At 41.0% G+C, this 23,079-nt stretch overlaps 1 protein-coding gene across 15 annotated transcripts in view; it reads right to left on the bottom strand.

Annotated features, from left to right (window-relative positions):
- The window catches only part of LOC123975310 (kazrin-like), a 212,987-nt gene that overhangs the window by 84,683 nt on the left and 105,225 nt on the right, over positions 1-23,079 (bottom strand). The window contains exons 1-2 of one of the 15 annotated variants that reach the window (XM_046056691.1): positions 8,593-8,612; positions 2,974-3,041 (exon numbers count right to left, since the gene is read on the bottom strand). The exons of the other annotated variants lie outside the window; for them this stretch is intronic. Of the exons in view, the coding sequence (XP_045912647.1) occupies positions 2,974-3,019 (46 nt within the window). The 5' untranslated portion in view covers positions 3,020-3,041; positions 8,593-8,612. Of the gene's footprint in view, positions 1-2,973; positions 3,042-8,592; positions 8,613-23,079 lie in introns of those variants that run through there. 15 annotated transcript variants of the gene reach the window in all.

Here is a 23,079-nt window from a genome sequence, read left to right as displayed (position 1 = left end):
TGACTCTGCTTCAATTGATCGTCCCCTGCCCCTTCTGTCCACCCGTCTCTTATTACTGCTATGTCCTCACTCTTTAAATAAGAATAGGCTGCATTTCATTCGGCCTGTGCATGTTTGTGTCAGACAGGTTACCATACAAATTAGATGGATGATGTTTCCTCTCCTCCTCCCACTTCTTTCCCCCAAAGCCATGCAATTAGCTTAAATCAAATGATGGAAGCCAAATAAAAAATCTTAGCAGACTAGTTCCACAGTTGCACGGCCAAAGGATGACAGTGTGCATAACAACACTTAAATCACTGATCTACAGTGACACAATCCTGTGCCAGCTAATGATTCCCCTACCAATACAAGCACATCTCATTGGGTGTGATATAAGTGCCCTGACATTGAATTCTTAAATGAAAAGTGTGGGAGATACAGAGAAAACCGACTCTGAACATCCTTAGTCTCGCCATCTCATCGTTTAAAGTGTATGACAGATTATTCCATTTGTGAAGATTTAAAGACTTAAAATGAAAGCCTGACTGAGCCTGTCGAAAGTCAATCTGATGCCTTGTGTATAGACTCCAATTACGTTGGTGCCAGCTGACATCTTTTCAAAAAAAGAGGGGGAGACAGAGGGTGTCTGGGGACAGATGATTTGATGAATGAAGCTCTATACACGGTATATTGGCTTTAAAGGTGGTGTATCATAGGGGAAAATGAGGGTATCTTATCTGATTAGAGATTAGAGATGCAACATCACAGACCAAATTACTAATTTGGTCTCCAGCAATATATCAGAAAAACAACAATGAGTTTGGATTGTAGAAATAACTGGTACACCCTACAAAAGGTCGTCCATCTTAAAATGGGGCCAAGCAGTTACAAGGACTAATTCCAGCAACAACAACAAAAAAATTCTCTTTAACAAATAAACCTTTAAGACTTTGAAAACAGAAAACAGAAAGACAGTATTTCTTGCTACTGCTTTGCTTATTTGTACTCATTGGATCTGTGATGGCAGAGGTCTTCGAAAAGATATACTGAGTACTGACAAGTAATAAGCAGAACACAGACATTTTTATGATGAGTCTAAGTCCATGCTAGCAGCTCAGTGAGGCTTTACTTGCACAGCAGTGATTCAAGGTAAATGATAATGTCTGCATGTTAATATACTGATAAAATGCTGATGTTTAACATGTATAATTGTTTACCATGTTCACCATCATTAATTTAGCATGTTAGCACGCTAACATTTGCTAAGTGGCACTGAGGATTGTCATTTGTTTTGGAGGTACTTGGTCATAAACCTAAGTATTGGACAAATGAAACATTTGACCTGATGATAGGGTTAGATAGAAGTGGTGTGACGATACACTTAGCTCACAGGACGAGACAAAACAGGATATTGGGTTCACAAGACATGACTATTTTCACTACTTTTAAGAAATATTCAGCGACGAAATATCCAACCATCCATCCATCCATCGTCAACCGTTTACCCTGCGTACAGGGTCGCGGGGGGCTGGAGCCAATCCCAGCTGGCATCGGGCGAAAGGCGGGGTACACCCTGGTCAGGTCGCCAATATGGCGAAATATATGACATATATACTACAGTATATAGTTCAACTGAAAGTCACAAAATGCAAAATAATGCAGGTGCATTTTGAAATGTTGTTTACATATTGTTCGCGTCTTGTTTGTCACTCTGTCACTGTTTGTTGTTTCCACCGAGTACAAAAAATGCTGACACAACAATTTCAAAGTGGTGGGGGCATGTTCTATGCTAATTTTACCCTCACACTCCATCATGGGAGACAACTTTTCACCCCGACAAGGAATGTTGTCACGTTTTAAGATCTCGTGGCACCCCTATTAGATCAGTTAGTTCAGAAGATATTTAAAGTTATAACAAATGATCCTGAGTTGCCATGTCTGAACCAAGTGTCATGAAATTTTATCCAATAGTCACAAAACCAAAGATGTAAAAATCATGGTGGTGGAAATGTATGGGGATCTTAAAAGTCGTTAGGATTCACCCTCAGGAGAACACGAATATCTGTACAAACCATTGTGACAAGGCATCTAGTAGATGTTAAACTATTTCACCGTAAATTTAAATTTGACCTGCTGGTGGCGCTGGATGAAAATGTCTGGGTACCACAAAAATCAGTAGGTGTCATTTTCTGGGCATGCAGGAGATCTGCACCACATTTAATGACCATCCAATAATTCATTCATTCTGGTACAAGGTGGTGGACAGACTGACCGACTGATACTGCCCCTGTCGCTATAGCAGCTATATCACTTTATCCACTCAAGTACAAGTATCAATGTAGCACAGTATGAAATATTTTAGTTTAGTTTTTACTGTAAATTGCAACAACATGACATATTGGTGCCTGTTAGGATGGAAATGCATGGAATAAGGTTAGAGCTTTGTAACCCTATACCCATATAGGTGGCACTTTTTGTTTTACAAAAAAAGAAACATTCAGTCTTTCCATTCACAATCTTAATTTTACTACTGAATTGATTTTGCCAACCAAGAATCAGCAGGTGAGCAGGATATCTGGGGTCTGTGAGTTTAGTGCCCAGTGTCATTGTTGTGACAGCCAGCCGTTTTAGTCAGTCAGTTATCAGAGCGTGACTAAAGTCTAAGGCTCTGAGGTGAAATCAAGCTGGCTTAGCCAAGCGACTGTGCCATTTTCGGATAAGAGGCAAAGAGGAGTAGAGGTCAAAGCTCCATGGCTGACCTGGAACAATCCTGTCACCTCCTCAGCGGCTGCCACAAAGTGCAGAGCTGGGGTGAGGGCAGGTTTTGGCAAAGTAGAGTGCTTTGGGAACAGAGTGAGAAAAAGAAAGTGTCTCAGCTGATAAGCCGTGGCATGACTCGAAACTGTACTTAATTCTGCTGCCACATTATGGACCAGAATGTCTTGATGATCTTGTTAGATTTACCAAAGCTCAACTAATTTTTATACATACCAGAAGCACATGTTTGAGATGGAAGGGAAAAGAAGAAGAAATGCATCAGTCCACCCACTCCGACTAACCTTTAAGTAAATCAAAGAAGAGTTGCTGAAGAGTGGGGCGCCACTACAAAAACAGGAATCTTAATTAAGAGAATGCAGAAAACACAACAGTAATAGCCAGAAAAGAAACACCTGAAGTTGACATTTGGAGAGAAGAAACAACAGAATGAAAACAACATTCCTTTGCAGACAGAAATCCCTAAAGGGAGAGAGAGAGGATGAAGGAGAGACAAAAAAATAAGATGAGAAGAAGACAGAAAAAGTCACTGCAAACCCTTTCTTTTCTTTAAATAGGAATAAAGCCAAATCCTCTTCCATCATGTAGCAACTGACAGATAGCTGAGACAAAACTTTACCAGAGGAAAGACACTGATTGACTTCTTTTGGCAGCGCCCGTTTGGGGTCGCCACAACGTTGCAATCTCACTGCCAAACCCAGCATGGAGATCTGATGATCCGCATATTTGATTTGGCAAGGGCTTTTTAAGCTGGATGCCCTTTCTGGCGCAACCCCCATTAGTCTGAGCCTGGGACCGGCAATTACGAATGCTCTGGCTGTGTGCATGTGGACAGGAGGAGGTGGGGATCGAACCACCAACCCTGGTCAGGGGACAACTCGCTCCACAACCTGAGCCACAGCCGTCCCAAAGACACAGATTGACTGACTGAAAATTTCTGAAAAACAAACAGGGGGGTTCGTAAAAGAAACAAACATCAAAACACTGCAATTGAAGAGACGGCTATAATGTCTGACTTTGCCAAAGCAATAACAATGCAATAACAGTACCTTTCCATCATTAAATAAAAAACTGCTCCCTGGTAAGAATGTCTTAAAAGTTTTAGGATTCTATTAATTTCCATTCTTTGAGTCAACATTGTTTGGCTGGTTTGTTGGTATTAATTACATTCTAAAACTGTATCTTCCAGAGCAAACACAGTTTATAGTTAATCAGTAATCCAGGAACAAAAATTGATTTACTAGAACCCAAAGCTTGCTGTAACTACATATTTGATTTGCTGTATATGAGTGATTTGTTCTTCCCAGAGAGAATGCATTCTGGTAATCAAACAGTAATTTGTAACATTACCCTGCCTGTTTGTATTCCATTTCCAAATTCATCAGGCAACAAATATGTTCAACAAATTGCTTTTGGCAATATCAACAAAGATTGTCACTCTGGATTACATCTTCAATACGGACAGACAGAGAAGAAACACACTTTCAGTCTAGGTGACTTATATTATGTGCAGAACTCAGGTTTGTCTGTTTGAACATTACCACCCTGGTTTACTTAAGATTACCTTTGTTTGCTGCAATTTGCTTGTTTAAAGGACGACAGTGCAGACAGTGTGAGACAAGGTCAGGCAGTCCATGTCCATGTGCACTTTTAGTCTATTTAGTAGGGTCCTCTTATAATTAAATGCTTTTTCGTTCTCTGCCACCACTGTAGAGCAATGTAACACATTACTGATCAATACCAATGTAGGCAAGCCAAGCGTAAAGATACATGGGTTTTGCTGGCTGAGTCTGAGCAGTGGGAATTACATGTGACAACTTCAGCAGGAAGTCTGGAGGGCTTAGCATCAGGTTTGCAAAGACAATCAATATCAAAATAGTCACTATGACTACATATATGTTGTATAATGTATATGACAGTGAACTCACAGCTTTCTAGGTCAATGTACAGTACATGTAACAAATGCAGCCTCTTGACTCCTTCTACAATAAATATTAGAGGCTGTGTTGACTGCTATAATGATGGGATAGGTTGAAAAGATAAAGAATCAATCATTTATGGGATAACATTATGCACTTACACAATAATAATAAGTGGAATTAAAGTGAAATTACTGTTCAACAAGATGAGTGCAAGTGGCTAAAAACTGCAGGTTGGCTATGAAACAAGAACTGTCAATAGTTTATGTACTACTCTATGTCACATTGAATGTAGGTCACAAATTATTAATAGTTAAGACTTCATTCTCCCTCTGAGAATACAGCCCACCAAGGACGGCCACATACAAAGATTCCTTATGCCTTCTTATGTCTAATGGATACACAGACATGAATTCATTCGATAAACAGACAAAGAAGAAGAAAGAAAGACAGAAGGAACCTTTAAAACAGGTCAACTGCTACATCGTACATCATGGATCATCATCAAACGGTAAATGACAGCTAATACTATTATATATTTACCACATGTCCATGTCACATTAAGATGCATGGCTTCCCTCTCTCATGTGCACCTTACAGCTGTTAATATGAACAGTCATCTATTTCAATAAGGTAGCTGGCATCTCCCGTGGTGGGGGAGATAATGTTTGTAGAGAAGACCCAGCTGCAGTCAGAATCAGAGCCATAGATTTGGCCCCTCAGCTCCACGGGACAGTTAGGCTCCCAGAGGAGACAGCACAAGGGCAATTGTAGGACTCAGCTGGCCTCTTGGCCCCCTGCATTAATAATCATTCCAATTAGACAGAAGATGTCAAGTTGCTCATCTGGTTACGTAATTTTTCTTCTCTCCTTTTTGGGTCCCAAAGTTTAACTGGCACCTGGATTTCCAGATGCTGCATATTTTAAGAATGGGATTTGAGGTTTTTTTTGTTTGACTAAAACAGTATTTTATTCTTACGACTTGTTTCTGTCCATTTAGGCTCCATATACATTAACTCAGCACCTCCCTCAGCTGGTTTAGTTGAGGGTAGGTAATCGGATTAACTGACGCCTACCAACAAGTTTTCGAACTGTGGGAGGGAGCGCAGTGACAAAAATGTATTCAACTTTAACTCTCGCAAATGTCTTTGACGCTATAGACCGACTCTAAAATCTCCAAAACACTGTCTACCTTTATGACAAGCACAGCAGGATCTTAGAGAATGTGAAATGGGCATGTAGATGGCTGTGCCTGCAGAGGGTAAGGTCCTTTTTTGAAGTAGGAGTCCTCTTGTGTTGTGAAGCCTTTTCATTATCCAGTGCAGATGGTGACAGCATATTTTACATTTTCTATATATCTTTCTTTGAGGCTTCTCCTCATAGAATACCACATTAAAAGCACTTCACAGCCAAAACAACGCTTTTCATGACCCAGAAGACCAGAAACAATACTTGTTTGATATCACATAGCACTACCGAATGCCTGAACAACAGCAGGATTACTGATCTTTCTATCAGCATGTTAAGCTGGTGAATTTTATGAGAATCAATGATTCAGGCCTATTTTCTCATGTCCAGGTATGTCTCAGCTTAATATCTGCGCCACTAGTACAGAGGGAAGGCCAGAGATTTTTGTGTACATGACAACGTGTAATCTTTAATCATCTGCCTACTATTCTGCACCTACTGGTTCATCCACTTAGGAATACCTTCATGCTGTTAAGCTTCAGCTGTTATTAGTCTCCACACAACAAAAGACATCAATACACCATGGTCCATCTGTACTATAATCACTCAGGAAGAAAATCTTTGCCTATATTTACCCGGCGATTCAAACTGTAAGCCTGAGAGACAACTTAAAGTTTCACAAGCTAATTTCAGGCTATTCTGTAAAAGTGTTGAAAATAACGGCGTATCAACGAATTACTTAATCCCCAAGAAAACAAAAAGCATCTGCTCTGCGGCTTTTTCTGTTTTTGTAAACTGATATCTTTCAACTGTTGGTCAGACAAAACAAGCAATGTGAAGCTGTTGTCTTAGACTTTCAGAAAATGTGATCAAAAGCAGAAAAATACATTATTTGCAGCCCTATTAAATTTAGAAAACAAAATATCGACATAAATATGTAAATACGGACCAGCGTGTTTTGTCAATCTGATGCTTCTGACTGCAAGCCTGAACCAGTTTCAGCTGCTCCCTGTGTTATGGCACTTTGGTTAATATGATTTAGGTTTTGATACCAATAAATGTGCGGCTGAACATCTCTAGCGTGATCCTAGTATTAGCCCTGCAATCGTCTGATGTCTGCAGCCTTCTTCATGTAAGCTCTGATTAAGCCATTCGTTACACCCGGGCCCTAATTTGCACAGCACTTCCCTCAAGTGCAATTTGCACCTACTTTGAAAATCTTAAACATGAAGGATGGATCAAAAACAAAACACTTGTTTAATGAAGGTAGGGCTGCAGCCAGAAATATATGTATTTATCTTTGATGTCAGGTGTTTATTCCTTTTCCCATGAAAAACATGGAAACTGCACTTCAGGCCAAGTTTATGCTTTATAAATGCCGACCTCTATTTTCACTCCAAGCCTGAGCAGTGATGAAAGGCCTGTTTTCATTAGTGGCAGCTGATCCTCGCTCAGGCTATCGGGTGATGTTTGTTATCTTGAAGAAGACAGGCAGCTGGAGAATCAGATAGGCAGTCTGTCAACTGATTTCCATATTGTCTGCTTTCTGTTAAATTCCAAATGGCTTGATTTACTAGTCATCAAGTATCTGCCAGTCTGCCAACATAATAAAAATGATATATTCCTTATAAGTAAAAGTAATCATGCATGTCAATAATTCTGAAAGCCAAACAGCACTAAATGGGCTCTTACAGTCTATAAACAAAGTGCATATGACTGATATAAGCTAGAGGTGGTACAATATTATGTAGTATATGAAGCCTCAAAATCATTTAGATGTCGGAGAGAAAAAGAAAGAGTGACGTAGCAAGAGACCGGACAAAAGTAAATATCGGACTGCTTTTTACTCTGTGTGAGCTAAAAGAGCTGAAAGGTTGCAGGACAGATGCCGAGCTGGCCTTCTTGCTGTTGGACTTCTAAGTAATAACTTATTAGCTGACTTGCTATGTCCTGTGTTGTTGCACTTGCTTTATGTTTGCCTGTGTTAGCAACTTTTTCCAACTTAGGCAAAATCAGCCAGAGCTATCACAGATAGGTTTTGCCGCTAGCTATAAAGCTCGAGTTGACGTTAGCAAACTAGGTAACACACTCGGACATCAGAAATGTTACTGTACGTGCTCTAGCGTCGGTGGCTGTCTAGCTTGCCACCCAAGTTTTAAGCAACATTTTGGCACTGCTGGTGGAGAGTGGCGCAAAGTACGAGATCTTTCTGTGTACACTGAACTAGTAAGTAATCCTTGATGTTTGGCTGTGTTAGCAAAGTTGTCAACTTGCTAGTTTTTAAACATAATTAATGTAATCATAACAAATGCACATGTAAAGGTGTCCTTATTTATGGCATCGGGGACTTGAAACGGGGGGGGTGCCAAATCACACAAAAAAACACATCTTACATAATAGCTCTTTCTCAATCTGCGTTCTGTACTTGTGTTCTTGTGGACTTGTGAAATGCCATAGACTGTATATAAGAAATGGACGTAGTCATCGTGACGTCACCCATTGGTTTGTGGACTGCCGTTTTAAAGCTTCGAGTTTGGCCGATAGGGCGCCGCCATGTTGAGTTTTTGCAACCAGGAAGTGCCCGGAAGTGACGATACGGCGGAGCTCACGGCCGTGTGCGGAGCTAGCTAGCTTGCCCAGCTAGGTGCAACTGTAACTCACGTTAACTGTCATTTTAACTAGGCTGATAACTTTGTCAAACAACTTTCTTAAAACTAAATGTACTCACCAGAGAAAGTGAACAGCCAACTCCTAATCAGCTTTTGCAACGGCGCTGGTTAAATTTACACAGTGCTGAGGGTCCGAGTCGGCTCTAGCCTGATTGACAGGTCGCCATGGTAACGACTTGTCAATCATAGATAATCCCACCCTGAAACATACTCTGTTTGTGGTCTATTTTAAAATAAATGGGACCATAATTTACTAAATGAACATCATTTTGTATTGAAGAAGACTTGAAACTAGCGACTGAGACCATAAACTCATCAGGAAAGTGTTTATTGGGGTAATTATTCAGCTGAGTAGTAGGGTCATTTTCCCATTATTTCTAATGGAGCCGGACTTCTTTTTGCAACCAGAAGAGTCGCCCCCTGCTGGATTTTCAATAGAATGCAGGTTTCAGGGACTTCCGCATTCGCTTCATATTGTAGACCAGAAGCTTCACGCTTGGTCGCAGCCCAAGTACTGTTCCAATTTAAAAGTCTGCATCTAGCCAAGTAAACTCAAATACCCAGATGTGTTCTTTCTCTGCCCGAGTCCGAACTTGGCAAGCTTGGCCCGAGTCCGAACTTGGCAAACTCAGTATTGAGAAACAGCCATTGTTGCTTTAAAGAGTAAATTGAGTTCAACCTGACTGTTTCTGTTATGACCGTTCTGATCAGGCCGCAATATCTGAGGGGCAGTGTACTTACAGTCACCATCCCTAACGAATAGCCTATGATTTTACTCCACCTCTTCAGTCATGCAGTGTTTCGGTTCAAAATTAACTTGACTCTAGTGACTTCTAGTGCTTTGAAAACACTCCCCTCAGCCCAAAAGCAATATCATGGCCAATAACTATTTATAGTTTGTTTGAAAACACCATCAAATGCAAGGAACTGTTTGCTTTTCCACTCTGCTTTACAGAGAAACTGTATTAAAAAGAGAAAAAAGGCCTATTCAGACATATTTGGCTTCATTACCATCTCACCACCTCTCATCCTTCATGTGTGGCAGCAATTCACGGAAGAATCTTTTGACAGCTTGTGCATAAAATCCAAGCGGCTGTATGCTCAGCGTTGTGAAAAACAATCTCTTTTCGGTATTTAACATATTTTTGTAGACGTTACCACAGGGACTTAAAGAGAGTTAAGACTGACAGAAACATTGCCACATCCCTAGTGAATGGCATCATTAATGCTTAGCTGGCGCATTGGCAGCTGAGCATTGATGGTCCATTTCAGCATGTGACTGGGGAGTTAGGGTGAGGGGACAGGGAGGTGGGGGTGGCTGTTGCTGTGCTAATGTGACTCAAACACGCCCTTTTCATAATAGGGCTTGTCCCTGTGCCAGGGGAAGCGGGTGGCATAAACTAGTCGGTGATTACGTTTAACAAATGACTGCCTCATTAGAGTGCCCCAAGAGTGTCTCGTGCATATATACAAACAGACATACACACTCACACTGTCCTATGATTTCTCTCTTCTTCAAACACACACACACACACGCACGCACACACACACACGTTCAGACATTTACACTGACATAAGCATTAGGTTGGCTTTGTACACAGAAAAGGGCAGCGCACAAAGGCAATATTCAGGAGGGTACAAGCTCCATCCAATAGACTAATTAACATGTCCCAATTACACCAGCCAGCACTCTATGGTGCTCCAGTTAGCTTTGGATGATACTACACAACTCAACAGAATGTGTCACTATGAACGTTCATGTCCAAACAACATCTGAGCCGCTCCCTAAAAGCCAAGCTAATGACTACAATTAGCATTATTAGATTCCAAGCTCAGGCCTCAGCTGGTGTAAAGTTGGACAGACATTTACTGGTTTTTGCCACATAGCTCAATGTCTTAGAATTGGGGATGGATGTTTTAGCTTGTTTTTTTATGCAAGAGCATAATGTGAGAAGCTAGATTGCTACCTCAGGCCCTTAATTACTTAACCTGATTTGCCCTGGACTATCTACCCCATCCTGCTTCAGAGAAATGCAGTGTGGTGTAATCACAGCAGAGTGCTCAGAGATACACTACAAGGCAAAACAATGCAAAGACAACTAAGGCTCAAACTAGGAGCTTCATTACTGAAGTCATTCATTAGTCAGCTAGAAGAGCACACTCAGTAGATTGCAGATCTATGCCAGGTGTGTCTGGGGGGCATATTGGTGGAGAACAGGGAGAGCAGGGCGGGCTGTGTGTTCAGAGTAGCATGAAATAGGGTTGGACCGACAGACGATACCATTGTCCATCGGCGATGGCTGACAGACATCACGACGTTGAGCAGGCATCGTGATTGTAACCCCCCCAAATTTTTTACATTTTACTACCATGTGAAAGCAGGTTTTAATCACCACGAACATTATTAGAAATTTTAACTATGCTTCGCACCTGCCTCGGAATTCTCTTCTCCCCACACTCAGACACACAAGAGGCCTACACCTCAGGTAAACACACCGGCTTGCCCCAAAGCGAGCCCCTCTGCACCTCAGTAGGGTAAGATGGTAATTGGGTGGGTGTGTGCTATTGAGGTTACAATGCGTGCAATGGCCTTATTGTTTAGCTCTGCTAGGTTGGGTGTGGGAGACCAATTATTCTGGCGGAGGTGTTGGTTGTAAGTGTAAATTTGGCCTGACAACATGTTAAAGCAGCTGGTGGAACAGTACAATAGGATGGGCTGAATAATGATCTGGTACAGTGCTGTGATAGTCCAGAGTAGTCATCTGTGAGTACCGCAAGAATGGCTGTGTTGTGAGTATTTGAGTTAAGTAGTGATGGGTGATGAACTGGTGCAGTCATTGGTGTACAGTGGCAGACATTATTATGGATACGAGGGCAACATGGCGCTAGTGGTTAAGTTCTGTGAGCCTGGCTTTTTGGGTACAGGGATCGTGGTAGTTTTACGGCCGTTAGGTAGGATTCAGAAGAATGAGTGAAGAACTGGTCAGTGTTCTAGGACGCAGGTCTTCAGCGCGCTTGCTGCCATCAGATCCAAGGGTCTTGCTTAGTGATAAAATTGTGAGAAAAATGATTATCGCTTTACTGATCATGTTCGATCAGCCGAGTGTAATTTACATCTACCTAACAGGGCACAGAACACATTAACACAGGATGTAGTGTAGCATATCTTTGTGTACTTCACTTTCTGTCTTCGTGTTTTCTCCTTCTCTGTATTGTGATAATTTTTTACCTTGTGTCATTTATTCATTTTTTCTGAGATGGATTCCTGTTTTACTTTGTTTCTCGCCTCTCTTCCCACTTCACGTCCTGCCCCAGTGTTTGATCACCTATGTGATTGCCATAATTTGTTTCCCGTGTCCCTCTTTATCCTCACCTCTCTCTTGTATATTTAAGCCATTGTTATCCCCTTCTCATTTGTCAGATTATCTTATTCACTGTCAAGCGTCCATGCCTAATGTGGATTTGACATTTTGGATTTCACACGTCTCCCATATGTGTTGTGGTTTCTGGACTTTGGATTTTCACCAGTACCTGTCTGGATTTATTTTGCCATATGAACTGCCTGCCTCACCACTTGTGCACGTTTTTTCACCGTTTGCTAATAGACACCATAAACTGTACCTGCTCAGCCTGAGTGTCCAGCGTTTATGTCCAAATCCCTTGAGTTCTCCTGTGTCTGTACTTAGCAAACACTGAATGTATGTACTAGCTACAAACACACGCACACACGTGTGACCAAATGATCCCCAGGTTTACGGCTGGTGGAGAAATTGTCAGAAAATAGTTACAAATGTCCATCGCAATTTCCAGAGCACAAGGTAATGTCTTCAAATTTTTGTCTGACCAAAAATTCAAAGACAAAAACATTCTACTGATAATGATATGAAAAAGACAAAAACAGCAAATCCTGATCAGTGAATAGAGAAGCTGCACCAGCCAATGTTTGGCACTTTTCCTGCTTTGGTGTCCTGTTTTGGTTTTTGGACCTTCTAAATGTAATGGGTATTTCTGCACTCTACAGATTTTAGTCCTTAAAACTGCTGGTGGCTTCAAGCTTCCAAACATGGCACCTGGGAGGCCACATTAACTCCTGGGAGGAGACCCAGAAAAACCACAGTGAGCTCACTGATCTTATTCAGAAAAAAATGAGGTGATTGTAGAGAGGAGGACAGCCTTTGCCCACTGGGACACTGGTCTCAGTACAAGCACTCCAGCATCTGCCACCTGACCATTAGCTAAATAATGCATGGGGCTTGTATGAGGCCTGTCACATCCAGCCTCATACTCATTACTACTGCTGAGTGGTGTGAAAACTCAAGTCAGCCAATGCGCTGGAGCAGGAGTGAAATGGGACACGGCAATGCATGCAAACATGCACAAAACCACACATGCACACACAAACACACATGCAAAGAGTGGTTTCCCAGAGGCTTATAGTGAAAGATTGCAGACATCGACGGATTAAAGAAAGGTTCTTGAGATTATGTGGAAAAGCTAAGTGTGGGAAGATTAAGCACACTACCGAGAATGTGACCAAAGTTTAGGACATGAGCAGTTCAATCTTCATTTTAGAGACAAGATTAAAAAGCATGTGTATGAAATAAGAGACTTTTTGTGTTTCTGCGTGGATGTATATTTGTCTGTCTGAGTCTCACAGCTAACACCTTGGCCAGGCCTCTGAACATTGAACAGCAGGATAGAATTGCCGTATATCCACATCTCTGCAGGCCCAAAAGTCACAGTGACCCAGGTCTCCCATCAGAAGCCTGTTACACCGCAAAGGCCATTTTACTCCCAGAATAGAAATTATGGGGAAATGTAATCTTTGAAACATCAGCTAAAATAGCCCGACAAAGTCATTTTCTGGCAGAGCAACAGAAGGAACGCTCTGACGTGGGAGCTAAATTTCAAAGGACTCACTTTTAGACCAAAAGGAAATTTTTTTTTACATTATTGGTTCTTAGTCTGACATTACTGTTATATTGGTTGACTTAAATCACAGTGCTAGCTGAGCACATGAAGGCCTCTGGCAGTGTTTCAAAATCATGTAAGCAATTGGTTTGGTAAGATAGGGACACCAACCACAGTTGTGTTAATGGCTAGTTGCCAGGCCAATGGCATTACCAAGTGACATGCATCTCTCGATTCATTATTTTTGCCATCAATGGATTCATAGTTTTAAGGGGTACTTTGCGATTCTTATCCAATACACTTTTTGTTAAATTCTGCGAATATTTCCTCATGGATAGATAGCTCTCTGTTTTTCGTGTGCTCTGAAAAAAATCCGGTTTCCTACACAGCCCCTGGGTCTGTACATTGAGCACAAACAAAGCTGCTCGGAGCGAGCAGCAGGTGGCGGGGGCGTTGTAAACAAACAGCGGTACGCTCGAACATGCTGGACTTCTTACGGGACTATAGCTGTGAAGATGGCTTAGAAACAGCTCAGGACTAAAGAGGAGCTCCCGTGTGTTGCTGCCAACCGTTGACTTCGGCCCTGGAGATAAACAGTCGCACTTGTGCTTCCCAACTCTTATCAGTCACTGTAATTTTAACAAACTATTTCAAATAACTCACTAGTTTTTTACTCTGTTGTATTTTAGATGCTGCATTTGTCTGCTTACACGTTTGATGATGTTTGTTCACTAATTGTACCTATATTGTTCCTCTCGATAATCCTACCGATAAATTAACATGACTCCGTATCTTAGATTTAGGCTTAGAAAAGTATTTTGCTTCAATACATTTTAAAATATTGACAGGCTTGTTGTCACACCTTCTACAGTGCTCTTATTGACGCTAACTTGCTCTCGGACAGCAGATGCTGTGGATTCTGCGATATTTGAGCAGAGTAGGACTTGTTACCATGGCAATGCGCGTTCATGAGTTTTTTTTATCAACAAACTCTCTGCAGAATCGCATAGTATCCATTTAATCCATAAAAAGTCAAAGAAAATGGTGAAAATGCTCATCACAGGATCCCAAAACCCAAGTTAGCTTCTTCAAATAGCTTATTTTGACCTGATAACAAGTTTACATTGATTTAACACAGAGAAAAGAGCAAACCCTCACATGTGAGAAGCTAGGAAGGTAGAACGTAACCACAACTGTGTACCAGAGCACTCTACAACAGAACTCTATCAAAGTGCCCCTATCCCCATGCCACTCTTATCGCCCATCTCTTTCATCAACTCTCCCATGCTCTGGATAATTAACAATTGGATAAGGCCTAATCATGTAGACATGGGAATTGATTTGATTTAACCTTGGTTTAACTGGGAGACCCTCCCGGGACACACTGGCAGGAGGCTCGCACATCAGACATGAATGGTAAAGAGACTGAAAGAGAAGCAGTGGGAATTTGAAAACTGCCATCATCTGCTCTCTCAATCTGGCGAGGTGACGGCATGACACAACAAGGCTGCTGCTGCCAAAGGACGAGGACATAGGGTTGTCTGATGTTGCTATATGTACACAATAGTGGACAAATACTAAAGCACATGCACATGCGCAAATATAGGTATAAACAGCCATCTGTACCCACACACACTTGATCTGATCTGCACCACTGAGCATCTGTTCAGGACTTTGAATTTGTACAGTCTATATGTTGTGGTCCTCACTTTACATCATATCCAGTGATGTGATCTTTCGGTTGTTTTCCTTAAACGTTCGCATTTTTGACAAAGAAAGGAAGCACTTCAGTCAGACCACAGACACAATATTGGACCTTACATCTAGGTTACATTATACTGTACAACATATGTACAGTGCACAGTTTACAAATGTCGAGGGCTCTTCTAATAAACAAGATGAAAGAACGTTGCTCTTTTTTTAATGATGCCAAATCCCAAGACAAAATATCAAGAGATTTTAGTTGTGTGTTTTAGGAGGAGAACTAAATCCTGAACCAAACTCCAAAATCACATTGCACAAATATTACACAGACCACAACTGACCCACTAAAACCAGCAAGCAAGTGTGCTGTGCAGGAATGCCGCAGCAGTAGTAGTAAACTAAATTTTTACAAACAATATGAAAACCAGCTACCTACAAGAGAACATCTTATGTCTTACTCAGAAAACAGTTCAAAAGGTTGCTTAGACTTCCCAAGTGTCTTGCCTAATAAACTGTGTATGTATACTGTGTCGTCATACACCAGGAGGAGCAGTTGACAACGGCCTTTTCTGAAATGCAAACAACTGTTTTTGGACGTCACATCTTTTTGGACATGAAAGGGAACAATTGCAGAGAACCAGACAAAACAAACCCCTTTACATGTCAAAAGTTAAACAAAGAAAAGTGAACATGATGTCTCTAGACGTTCAAGTCAATATTCCTTTAGAGCATCTTTTTTTTTTTTAGCAGATATTCTTCTGACAATTTTTTTTTCGCCTGTGCAGTTTTTCCACAGCATGTTCAGCGACAACAAGTCCGCCCTAGAAATGTCAATGTGCCAAAATGAAACTGCGGGATCACAGTTAATTTTTCGCTTGGTAATTCCTAAAGCCTGTAGCGACACTGAAAAGAAGGTTCCGGTATGAGTAAATTGAGTTGGGCAGCAAAAGTGGGTCCTGAAGATGACAACGTCTGAAAGCCTCGAGACTAAAGTAGATTTTAAGTGTCACAATTCAATTTGCAACCTAAATTGCACTCAGCCTTACCTATTAGCTTAAACTTTTCTGTGTGGATAGATGAGGGACATAATGTGTTTGACACTACAGTGGTGTTGAATACAATGTAGCTGACACAACTAGTCTCTACCTGTCTGAAATGCACATCTTGGAGTGTCAGTTATTTCATCCAGCAGAGCATGCGCATCATATACACGAGTCCATTATGCAGCGGCCCGAGTTCGAATCCACCCTGTGGTTCATTTGCTGCATGTCTTCCCCTCTTTTTCTCTCCTGCATTTCCCTGTCTGTCTTCGGGTGTTCGATCACCAATAAAGGCAAAATCACCCAAAAAGAATTGATTTTTTTTTTTTTTTTTTATGAAAAGAAATGCACATCTTTACTTACAGGTGCACCGTTTTCTCAAGCAGGACACTCAAAGAAAGAAATTAAGATTCTTTCATTCAAATATTAGAGCCCAGAATCAAACCCCACAATTCAAAATCAAGCTAAGCATGAAGCAGCAACCTAGCCAATTAGGTAATGACGATTTCAACAGTTACTGTATTTTCCCTTTTTCTGGACAAAGTACTGGAGGCTTAATGTGGCATATCACTGTTATCTATCTTAATGACACCGGCCTCATTGGTTCATCACTGACTAGCAGCATCAGGCCATCTGGCTTCATAATGTACTGTACAACAAGGGTGCATGTCCTGGTATTATACCTCTTCTTGTGTTTCATTTAAAACATGATTCGCTTAACCGCTGTGCTGCATCTGGAGAGCTGCAAAAATATTTAAGTACAAACAAGAGTTTTTGTTTCAAATTTGATTGTGCAAAATCTTCCTCATCACTTATCAAATTTTAACGGCACTTGCTGCCAGACTCTTAAGGGGGAAAACAATATTGATACAGATAGAATAGACTACAGTGGCACTTGTCCTTCATTTGTCACAATAAAAAAAGACAAGGGATTTCCCAGGTATACCAATCATTTCTTTCTTCCAGGGCACAGTGAACTGCTATTATTATTCCCATTTCCACTGCAGTTTGCCCCAGGAAAAAAAACAAAGTATAGTATATGCGTGTGTCTGTTAGCCATTACCTCCACTGGTCCCCATTCTCCCAGGTTCAGGGCTGATGCATATCCAACGTGGCAGCCGGTCGCCAACACTGCGCCGGGATGAATAGTTTGTCATCCCTGCTTCCCTCACTCCCTCTCCACTCTGCTCGCTGCCTCTTGCCAGAGCTGTTTGCTCAGCTGTTCCCCTCTCTGACCGCATTTATCCCAGATGAGCGGCACAGCTTACCCCGTTAATCTGTGTGCAAGTGTGTCTGCGCGCCTGAGTGTGTGAGTATATGTGTGTCTCCATTCTAGGCATCCTCTCATTGGCCCCCTGATGATCATCTGAAGACACGCCCTGATCAATGGACACACACACACACACACACACACACACCATCACACAAACTCACGGGACATGCATTGTGCTTAAAGTGGAGGTCATTTGGGGCATATCTGAGGTTCAGAAAGTGTCTATGGAGATGTCACAGCACATAATAGTCTTATGAATCCTCTTGTCAATGATGCCACCCCTACGCCCATTAAATTCAGCAAGGCTGTTCCTTAACAGTGGTGAAAGCAGAGAGTGTGTATGTGTGTGTTGATGCCTGATTAAAGTGTTGACACCTACCTGATACTGGTAGTATTAGCGTCACAATGTATTTTCTAACCTGTTCCTCCTCCTAAGGCTGAAGCCATATAACAATTCTGGATAAGTAAGAAGGCCTCAGCCTCATTCCAAACTGCTGTTCTTCAAATTATTGTTTGTTTGCGTGGTGATTGGAGGACAAATAGTGCTGACTGGCAACAATGAGATTACGAAACAGGAAAAACAAAATGGCTTAGAGCCATATCAAGAAACAGGTTTTCCATATGCTCACTTGGAACATTTCTAAATGTAAATGTTTTCACCTAAATATTAGCAGTGTAATGGGATATATAGTAAAATTATGTTTTGAAATACAAAAGCACAAAGATACACATTGTGGAGATGATATTACTAACAGTAAAAGTACATTCAAGTAGCTCCCGTTCTAGGCAGAGTGAAGTGAAGATATTCATTTAAATAAATTCAGATAACGGCAAATTCTCACTCAAGTGGAAACATTTTTAGCTTCAGTGGACACACTTTCCCCTCAATTCGTGCACACAAATTTACATCTGTTCATCTCCATTTGCATATCTCTATTGACTTTGCATGCACGCAACCTCTTAAAATCTTCACACACTGCTGCAGTCTCTGCTGAAATGGGGCTGTGTGACCACCTAAGGATGCTTGGCGAATGTTAGTCCAACCAAAGTTTGGAATTTCTACAGTATCTGGAGGGAGGGAGCTCACTGGGGCCTCATGTCCCACAGGGGACAAAGAGGATTAGGAGACGGAGATAGTATCCTAATGAGAACATTTTAATGTAGATTTTATTCTTGAAATGTATTTTTAACTTTTTAATGTATTTTCTTGTCTACTACTCTTTGCTTAGTTTAAAACACTTTTTGCTACATCTCAAACAAGAATAAATAAATACATTTTCAATTGGTATACTGTATTTTGTTTTCAGTCAAACTACAGTCAGTGTGTCGAAATGTGAACCCTACAATGGGTGTTGTGTATTGCACTGACTGTACACCCATTACTAAGCACTTTACATCCATAACTAACTGGAGAATACACCATACAGAACCCCTCATGTTCATGTTGTGTAATATTCAGGAACTTTTTTTTCGTGTTTGGTACAAATACAGCACGTGCTTTCATACTCTCCAAATAAACTGTGTATTCCAATCCACAGACTGCATGGCTGGCTGCAGCTAACATGGCAGTGGCCAGACATGAGCAGCTGTTGTTGTGGTTGAACCATTCCCCAGCTAGCTATTTATCTGCCAATGTGAGTGTCTGTGTGAGAGAGAGAGAGAGACAGAGAGAGCGAGAGTACTCAGAGAGAGAAAAATGACATGCACTGTCAGATTTGAGGCATTTTACCAAAAATTTTGCACACCATCACACAACTCTATTATTGTACAGGACAGAACGTCCATTCATCCTTTCAAAATGTATATATACAGCCTATTTACAGTCACACAGTGTTGTTTTACTGTAAAGAAAAGTATACACACAGACCATGTTACTAGGCCTACAAACTCATGAAGTCTGACATTGTTTTCAAAAATGCATATTATTGCATGACACTATCACACATCCGTATCGGTCCAGTATGTTTTTTGCTGTCCTAACTCTTTCATCAGGCTCTAAAACCATGCAGAAGACAAGGTGAAATCTCCGCCACCCACCTCCAACGAACTCTGTGTAAAGTGAAACAAATAACCCCTCTCACCCCTCTTAGAGGAAGGACTCTGTGTGCCTTGACTGAGATTTATGCCATGTACGACAGAAAAGAACAGTGGGCAGCTAGGAGCTTAAATGCTGGCTTTGTTTTTCTAGACACTGGCTGTTTTGTGATCCATCATGTTTGCGAAGGAGAGGTGTGATTCGGCTGCTTCTGCGGATCCACGGCCTACTCTTCCGGCTCAGTCACAGATGAGAAAGGTGCTGCAGTGAAGTATAAAGTTTCATTTGTTCAAACTTTATTATTTTACACAAACTGTACTCATAAAAATGTTTTGTTATGATAGATGTTAAGATGGAACATTCTCACCAAAGTGCAAATTGATTATAAAAATACAAAAAAACAAGAGAGGGCTCAAAATCTATTTCACCCTCTTGAAAGTCTTTTTTCTAAAGTATTCGTTTATATCTAAAACACAAAAAATCAACAAATTCTCCAAAAAATGTAAATGGTCATCTAGTTTTATAATGGATATTTTGTTATATACTACCTACACTGGTTGGTCGCACATTGTTTAAAATATTTTCCCCCCACATATTATCATCAGACTCTTAGATTTTTGCCTTCTCTTGTAATATCACTGTCTTTCTGTTCTGCGAAGCAATCCAAACTAAGTTGAAAACCTTTTTAAAGAACAGACATCAATGAACCTGGATGGTCATCAAATATTTCAAATGTTAGTTCTATTTAAATCATAGCGGTAAACTTATACCACTGAAGAGATGTAACAAGAGATCTCAGCAAAGCTAAAGATCACATTGGCATGGGTGAAATCCTCCCAATATCAAAGCAGGAAACATTATCAGATTATCAAAATGCTGTTGGTAACTGCAGCAGAATCCACAAGAGCTGGATAAACCAGTGGTTCCCAAACTTCTTTCAAATATGGCACTCGTTCATAGTGATATTTCTTCCTCTCACAGCAGCACCTCACCACCACACACTGGTATTTTGTCTCAACATGTCTCACGAGCTTACTCTGGACCATTGCCGCATTTAATAGCTTTTCCCTGCAGATGGAGCATTCACAGTCGATCTCCCTCAAATTGCACCACACACTGCATCCCACAATTTTGTTGGTTTGTGGTATACTTTGACATTACAGCTTCAGCTCCCGAGTACAACAATGGAATCCACACACAAGTGTGGAGTCTCGAAGAAACACTGAAAGAGGGAAAAGAAACTGTCAAATAGAAAAGCATTCATCGTCTTAGCTGCCTATGGTGAAAGACAGAATAGAAAGATCACCCTGTATGACAAACTGAGATGCATTTGTGGGATGTTGTGTGGGCTGCAAGCGTGAGTCACGGGGGACATTATCGTTTGGTTCATCAGAAGTCCTTTCTTTCGGAATGTAGAAAAATCAGCGTGACTGTAGTGAAAATGAGTGATCTGAGAGGTGCAGGTTGAATCTTACACCCTGATGGTCTGTCTTACTTTGCATGTGTAAATTTTAAACGCAATTCAGAACAGAATTGCATGATATGGTGGGGTTCTTTCTGAGAGTTACAGAATCAGAATAAAATAGAAACATTTGTGGGAACAGACGATGTGTTTCACTAGAGATCCAGTGTACAGCTGCCATTTGTTAAGTTTCAATCCTCTCATCAGTTCAAGTAAACACTCACATGAATCATAGTTAGACGATCATTCATAGAGTTTGTAGTAGAGTGGCTGTTTATTTTCAGCATGACACTGAGGCTTCTTGCCTGGTTTAGTATGCAGAGCGCTCCATCTTCTTGAGAAACCCCGCCGCTAATAATGCTATATTGAGATGCAATGGCCAGTTCTCAGTTTTAATGGTGACTGATGGAGGGCGCAGATGCATTATTGCTCGCCGTTCATCAAGTTAACTTTGCACATTAGGAAGTTGAATGAGTTTCCAGGAGATTCTATCAGTGGTAATTATGGGACAGGCTGGGATTTAAAAGGGGGGAGATTTCAAGCGGGTTTCAAGTTTGTCCTGACAGGGGTGTCCATACCCGGCACGTAACTAGGATGTTTTATGTGAAATGATAAGGTCTAGACAAGAGCGGATCTGGCATTTTTTAATACGTAAATACATTTTAACCCCTACAACTAAAACCCAAACTCCAAGATCACTAGATTTCAAATCAATAGTGAACAAAGAGTGATCACGTAGGAGGGACAACAATCTATAACATAATGACCAACCAGAGCTGTGCAGAGAGGTACGAGGGATTTTACATTCTCTTTCTGTGTCTGTGTATGTTTTATGTTATCATTTTCTCTGTATTTCACTCTCCTTCTTCCTCTCTGTGCACCCCTAGCTTCAATCTCCTCAGTGAATGTTTGTCACTTTCTTTCTCAGCCCCTCTTCTCTGCCTTCCATCTCCCCCATTTCTCTTTTCCAATTTCCGTTCTCCTCGTCTCTCCTCTCCTCCTTTAGCTGCACTGCAGATTGCAGTAAACCCAGAAAATCCTCTTCATCACACAGTGCAAATACCATCTGTATTGGGTTTGCCCTCAGCCCCAATTATCGGCTAGATATGTGCCCTGTAGAATCTGGGACAGCGTCGGACGCTGCACAATTTATACACAAACACTGTATCACAGGGCAGAATGTCAAGTACCTGATGGGTTGCACACGTTGCTAAATGCTATAGTCACACAGCTTATGAACAATGTGTGAATGTAGATGTCATTATGTCTCATCACGCCAGTCTAAAATTGGTTATAACATAGGACACAGGGAGGAAAAAATTTAATTTACCACATTTTTAATAATTTTGGGTAACACACTATACAGTCTATGTTATCGATAAAACTTGGTTCCTTCAATACATAATGTAAGAAAAGTGATATAAAAGAATATAAAACATGCTCATCTCTGTTACACATAATACAGTGCAATTATTTTCCCTGGCAACTGTTTTCTTCCAGTCAAGGAAGCGCTACGTTCTTGTTACACACAAGTCGTAGAGAGGAGTTCATGGTGTATTGTGGGCATATAAAACCACAGGACTTTGACACCGGGCTTTGCATCCTGAGTCCTGCATGTAAAGTTAAGTTTAGACAACATAACGCTTGCCTAGTTAGGGAAAGATCACGGCTTTGGTTTTAACACACACAGTCTCTTGCTTAAAGTCAGCGTTAAGTTTTTATTCTTGATCTTGATATTAAGATGGCTATCTTTCCTTAATCTTGATCAATTGTTTTGACTGCCTAAACATAACTATAAAACATTAAATGGTCTGTATTTGTATTTGCTTTTCTAGTCTTTTTGACCACTCAAAACACTTTACGCTCATCTGAAGAACACTGTACTGCTGCAAGCTGGTATTGTAGGAAAACAAATGAAATATGGTAACATTTTGCGACATTTTCCTAATTATGTTGATAAAAAGCATAATCAATCAGCCGGACATTTCTCTAAAATTGGTAGGATATAAATGTAATTTCCGAGAGACAGGTTAGTACAGTGTTGTTGTCCAGTTTTACAAGTAATGGTGGCTTGTTTGTTTCTGGTTTAGACAACACTGTAGTGGAAATACACTGGTTGCA

This window comes from Micropterus dolomieu, linkage group LG08, assembly GCF_021292245.1.
Source record: "Micropterus dolomieu isolate WLL.071019.BEF.003 ecotype Adirondacks linkage group LG08, ASM2129224v1, whole genome shotgun sequence".
Classification (NCBI taxonomy): Eukaryota; Metazoa; Chordata; class Actinopteri; order Centrarchiformes; family Centrarchidae; genus Micropterus; species Micropterus dolomieu.
Note: the sequence above shows the minus strand (reverse complement) of the source record. Positions and strands in the feature narration are given on the sequence as shown.